This window comes from Rutidosis leptorrhynchoides, chromosome 4 (assembly GCF_046630445.1).
Source record: "Rutidosis leptorrhynchoides isolate AG116_Rl617_1_P2 chromosome 4, CSIRO_AGI_Rlap_v1, whole genome shotgun sequence".
Classification (NCBI taxonomy): Eukaryota; Viridiplantae; Streptophyta; class Magnoliopsida; order Asterales; family Asteraceae; genus Rutidosis; species Rutidosis leptorrhynchoides.
The window spans coordinates 57606091-57611909 of NC_092336.1; the positions used below are offsets into that span (position 1 = coordinate 57606091).

Consider the following 5819-nt stretch of genomic DNA (forward strand, 5'->3'; position numbering starts at 1 on the left):
CAGCTGGGAGTAATATTTCCTTTTGATTATCGAATCTACTCTTGATACTTTCCCATAAAACATGTGGATCTTTGATAGTGAGATACATATGTTTTAAGGTGATATCAATATGTTTGCGAATAAAAGCAATTGATTTTAATTTATCTTGATCAGAACAAGTATTGTTTTCTTTTAAAGTTTCTAGAATACCCAATGATCCAAGATTTATTTCTACATCCATGACCCATGATGTGTAGTTTGTTCCCAATACGTCTAGGGCATCAAACTCAAGCTTTGATAAGTTTGACATTTTCTATTTTCAGAAAGATGAACAACATAAATTATAATCATAATCAATTTCTAACAACATGAAATTAGAATCATTTTAAATTCATAAGTAGCAAACAACATAATAATAGTATGATTACAAATAATAAAACCACAAGGGCAGGATAGAATGTAGGTTCACCCGGTGATATATTAGCAATAATGATGATAGTTAATATGACCAATACAATAGGAAAAATCATCCTTGTGTGAATCATCTTTACAAAAACTTTTTGAGAGTGGTAATCTGAGAAAATGAAGATTGATTTGTGAAAATGTGAAAACGGGGATGTTTATTTTATATTTGAAAAAATATAGTCGTTGTAACGTCGTCAGTTGACGTTAACAACCGTTATGTATATATGACCGTTGTAATGTCGTTAGTTGACGTTAACGACTGTTATATACTCGTTATATTAATAATAATTTTAATAAAAGAATTTTATTAGTATAAATATGATTACTATAAAATATATTTAGTATAAATACGTTTAGTATAAATATGAAGATTAATAGAATAAACATATTATGCATAAATAATAAATTTAAGAATAAACATTAGTATGCATGAAATAAATAATAATTAATTGCATAAGTAATCATAAATATTAGATAACATAAATATAAATGTTAGTGAAGTTAATAAGAGTTAGATTACAGAAATATGATTCAGGCGGTATAACCGACCATATATAACATAAATATAAATGTTAGTGAAGTTAATAAAAGTTAGATTACAGAAATATAATTCAGGCGGTATAACCGACCATATATAACATAAATATAAATGTTAGTGAAGTTAATAAGAGTTAGATTACAGAAATATGATTCAGGCGGTATAACTGACCATATATAACATAAATATAAATGCTAGTTATGATGATAATAATATTTACCTTACTAATAAATAATAGAAGATATCGTTAAAGAATTTTTTTTATTATTATTATTACCTTGATTAGTGACTTGCGCTTGCTTAGATAAACCTTGATTATACGGAGCACTTCGTGCTGATAACGTGTTATAATTCTGAACTTATAACTACCAAATACAATTATATTTGTTTATGAAATATTAGTAAAGAGAGAATAAGTATGTGTTTCATATAATTCTATGAAATGGTGCAAGTTTATAAGCATACCATCATAATGTATTTATACTACTAAGAAATACTATACAAGTGGTACAAAATTGATTAAAAGTTTGTACAAATTTGACTATCCATATATACATTATTATTTTAATTATCGTAACAATATCTATCATTTTTTAGCTGTGTTTTCGATTTTCGTGTACACCAAGCATCCACTGATAGGTTACTTGCTTCATCTACAATCTTTATCTTAATTTAATTCAATTCAATTGGATTTTCTTTGTTCTAGATCGGCAAAAATTGAAAGATGGGTCATGAACTTATGGCCGTAACATCTCCGGCGGCAGCTATTCCGACGGCTGCTATTCCGGCACCATCACCGCCGCCGACGTCACTTGCACCTGGATTCCGATTTCATCCCACCGATGAAGAACTTGTGATGTATTATTTGAGAAGGAAAGCATGTGGGAAGCCTTTTAGGTTTCAAGCCGTTACTGAAATTGATGTTTATAAATCTGAGCCATGGGAACTTGCCGGTATGATAAAGTTTTAATTTTTCTTTATTATACGTATTGGGGTTTGGTTAATTTTCAATTTTTGTTGAAATTACTTGTTTTATTGAGATTTTATGTATGTTCTTTTGTATGTTTAATTGTTTGAAGGATAAAGTTCTGATTTTTTGATGAATTAGGGGTCTTCTAAAAATGCATACTTGCTTAGAAAAATTAGCGTAAAATTGTAGAAAGTTGTTAATTACACTTATTTTTGGGTGTTCCCAAATCTTCATTTTTTTTTTTTCAGTGACAATACATATAATTAAAAGCAATTAAAAATTTTGAAGGAACTAAAAATGCAAATTAAATACCTATATGCATTTGATTTTAGGTTCTCCTGATTTTTGATTATATTTGTTTATGAAAGTTTGTGGTAGGTTTATTGTCAATTTGGGTATATTAGTTGTTTAACTTATCATCTGGTGCAAAAGTTTATACATTTTACATATTGTATGATCAAAAGAGAAGTGATAAAGGTTATTGATCCTTTAATGGGGGTAATGTAGACTTTTCATCATTGAAGACGAGAGATCAAGAATGGTACTTTTTCAGCCCAGTAGATAGGAAGTATGGCAATGGTTCCCGATTAAATCGTGCTACAGGCCAAGGCTATTGGAAGGCAACTGGAAAGGACCGATTTGTACGGCATAAATCGGAGACCATAGGGATGAAGAAAACACTTGTGTTCCATAGTGGTCGAGCCCCTGATGGAAAACGGACTAATTGGGTTATGCATGAGTATCGCCTTTTGGATCATGAACTTCTACGTGTTGGAGTATCACAGGTTTGAAGAATTCTTGGTCATTTAAAAACGTGCCCATTTTCAGGATGTTGAACTAATTGGCTTATTATTGTTGTTGTTGTTGTGTGGTGGTGGGGAAAAGGATTCATTTGTGTTATGCAGGATATTTCAAAAGAGTGGGTTAGGGCCACCAAACGGGGACCGTTATGCACCATTTCTTGAGGAAGAATGGTCCGATGATGCAGCCTTAATGGTGGTGCCTGGTGGGGAAGCAGATGATGATTTGACCAACGGTGATGATACGCGTGCAGAAGGAAACGACACTGTGCAGGTATTATTTAGGATATATTTTATTAATTTTAGTTGTTTTCAGATGTGTTTTATTATGGCTTCCTAAAAGTTTACGCACTCGAGCGGGTTTGGTTTTAATTAGAACGCTAATCTGATTTGTTGCTACTAACTTATACAAATGGTTTATGAATTAAGAACTGAACTGAGCCTAGCTGGTGGACTATGGTTTGATATAAAGGGGCTTTTGCTAAATAACTGAATATTTTTTATTGTAAGTACAACTTAATTAGTCTATTGACTATCGAGTATAGGTTTTCGATGTAACAAAAACCATCTGTGAGTTCGGATTACAAACAAGCTATACGTGATTATGCGGTGTTATGAAAAAAGTATGCGCTTTTAGAACAAGCATCATGAGTTCTGTGCGTCCTTTTGTTTAAAAAGGAGATCCTACAATCTAACCTAACCTAACATAGGGTCTGTTTGCTTTTATTTTTGTTTAAGTCTTATATGGATATAGAAGGCTATAGGGATATAGAAGGCTATATGCAGCTAGTTATAAATGATCAACTTGTGATATATGGTGAATAGATATCTTAATTTTAATTAATTACTACTTTAACCTTGATGAAATAACATTACCAAAATAAACATAAAATTTAAAACAATTAATTAATAATAGTATTAAAATAATAATCGACTGAGTTTAACAACACCAGATTTAAAAGCAGGATTTGAACAATTCAGAATTCATAAATACTCAAAGATATAAGGATTCAATCAAATTCTTTCATGTTGTGTGTTATTGGTGAAACGAGCTCTATTACTCTTCATTTTTTACCAAAATTTTTTATCGCATCTTCGTTTTCAGTTCCATAAATTTTTAAGTCTTGATTTCACTTCCATTGACACCTTGATTTTATACCTCTCATTTCTGTTTTTCAAATTAGCAAATTAACTTCATTTTGTAACTCCGTCTCTGTAATAAAATAGATAAGAATAGGGGTTGACAACATGGGGTTGTAATGGTTAATTCTATACCTCCCATTTATTGTTTTTCAAATGAGGGTTGATGAGGCGTGTAGTAGTGGTTGATTTCGAGATCTGTCGTGGTTGATTTTGAGATTGAAACATCTGGTTATGGTTATTGATTTCGTGATCGGAGAAGCATATGGTGGTGTTTAATGTTCAAGATCTGAATAGCGAATTTATTTTGGTTGATTATGAGATCGGAGCAACACTTTCAGATGTTGATTTTGTGATTTGAGTAGCATCAAGATTTATTAGTATAAACAGGGGAGTGAATAAAAAAAGTCAACACGGTAGTCTTGGAATATGGAGTGACTTAATGGGGACAACGTAGCTTTTGTGGGTGACTCTAAATGTCATTAGCTAAGTTCAACTTATTGATTAAGTCATAGCTTTTGTGGGTGACTCTAAATGTCATTAGCTAAGTTCAACTTATTGATTAAGTCCTATGTAAACATACACTATTGCTGACCGAATAATCTCTCCAGCCAATTAAGCTATAAGTAAACATGCCCACTACCTACACTTTGAGACCCTTCCTTTCAAAAGAAAAAAAAAATGTATATAAGTGTCTCCAATGAGGCTTGAACCCACAACCTCTTGAAGCCCTTTGGAAATGGATCATTTGTTGACGGTTTGTAAAGACAATGAAGGAGATGATCATACGCGACAATGGATAAGTACAAATGCTAAGAGCGTTTTTGAAAAAGTTTCTAGGTTTTTTTTGTTCATTGTGGGCGGTTCAATTACTAATTCCTATGTAAGCTCACCCTCCTAAGGTTAGGTTCGTATCACCTAAAGTCACAAATTGTGCACACCTAATTGTTGACAAACAACTCATTTTTGCAGGAAACTTCTGCCAAGCAGATCCTTGATCGAACCGATGATCCACCACAAACCATTCCATTTGTTTGCAAGAGAGAAAGAACAGAAGATGATACATTAAATTGTACATTAAATTGTGAACCTGAACTCGAAACGTTTTCACTTTTTCACAACAAAAGAATAAAAGTAACTGATCCAAACTCCAGCAACGCAAACGGTTCAGAAGAGTCAACCACCACAAGTCAAGATCCACCCAGAGCAATTTTAGAATTCCCTCTACTCGAGTCAATCGAAGCCAAAGAAAGTCACCCGCAAATCATCTTGCCGTCTTTCGATGCCGCAACTCTCGAAAAGTCTGTTCCACCTGGATACTTGAAGTTCATAAGTAACTTAGAAAACGAGCTTCTTAATGTATCAATGGAAAAAGAGACGTTGAAGATTGAAGTGATGCGGGCCCAAGCCATGATCGATATTTTGCAGACGCAGATTGAGGATTTGACCAAAGAGAACAATAAGTTCAGGACTGGTGGCTGATAATAATGTAGGTATGTGGGGTGCTCTTTTTGTGTCTGTAACATGTTAACTTGTAATGTTGAGAAACTGTTGACCTGGCTGTTGATAATGGCTTGTGTCTGAGTCTAGTTAAATAAACTTGTGTTCAGACTTGTATTTCAGTTGGTTTTTTTTTTTTTTTTTGTCTTTCTAATAATATATCAATATCAATGTTTAGAACTTTGAAGATTAAAGATGGTTTCTGAGTAGTGAATGTTGTTGCGGTTATTGAGTCGTTTACAACGCCTAAAATGGCCTTTGTGGCGGTTTTGTGGGCTGAAGTTTTGTCGAGCGTGATGCATCATCAGCTGGTTCAAAAATTAGTGTGGATGTACTTTTAATGATGTGAACACGCGGGTTTGATAAAAAAATATAGTAGCACAACTATTATGACATACAAAATACAAAATTATTTCTTATTAATAAG

General features: G+C 32.6%; 1 protein-coding gene across 1 annotated transcript; it reads left to right on the plus strand.

Moving 5' to 3' along the window:
- Positions 1-1596: 1596 nt before the first annotated feature.
- On the plus strand, positions 1597-5551 carry LOC139839598 (NAC domain containing protein 52-like). The gene is made up of 4 exons (XM_071829707.1): positions 1597-1935; positions 2460-2737; positions 2838-3026; positions 4865-5551. The coding sequence occupies exons 1-4, from the start codon at positions 1707-1709 to the stop codon at positions 5372-5374; spliced, it is 1206 nt and encodes a 401-aa protein (XP_071685808.1). The 5' UTR covers positions 1597-1706; the 3' UTR covers positions 5375-5551.
- Positions 5552-5819: the final 268 nt, after the last annotated feature.

Bases quoted from the DNA above. Each gene is read 5' to 3' on its own strand.
- LOC139839598 (XM_071829707.1), top strand. From the start codon at position 1,707: ATGGGTCATGAACTTATGGCCGTAACATCTCCGGCGGCAGCTATTCCG. The intron at 1,936-2,459 runs GTATGATAAAGT...GGGGTAATGTAG, and splicing joins TGAGCCATGGGAACTTGCCG to ACTTTTCATCATTGAAGACG. The intron at 3,027-4,864 runs GTATTATTTAGG...TCATTTTTGCAG, and splicing joins AAGGAAACGACACTGTGCAG to GAAACTTCTGCCAAGCAGAT.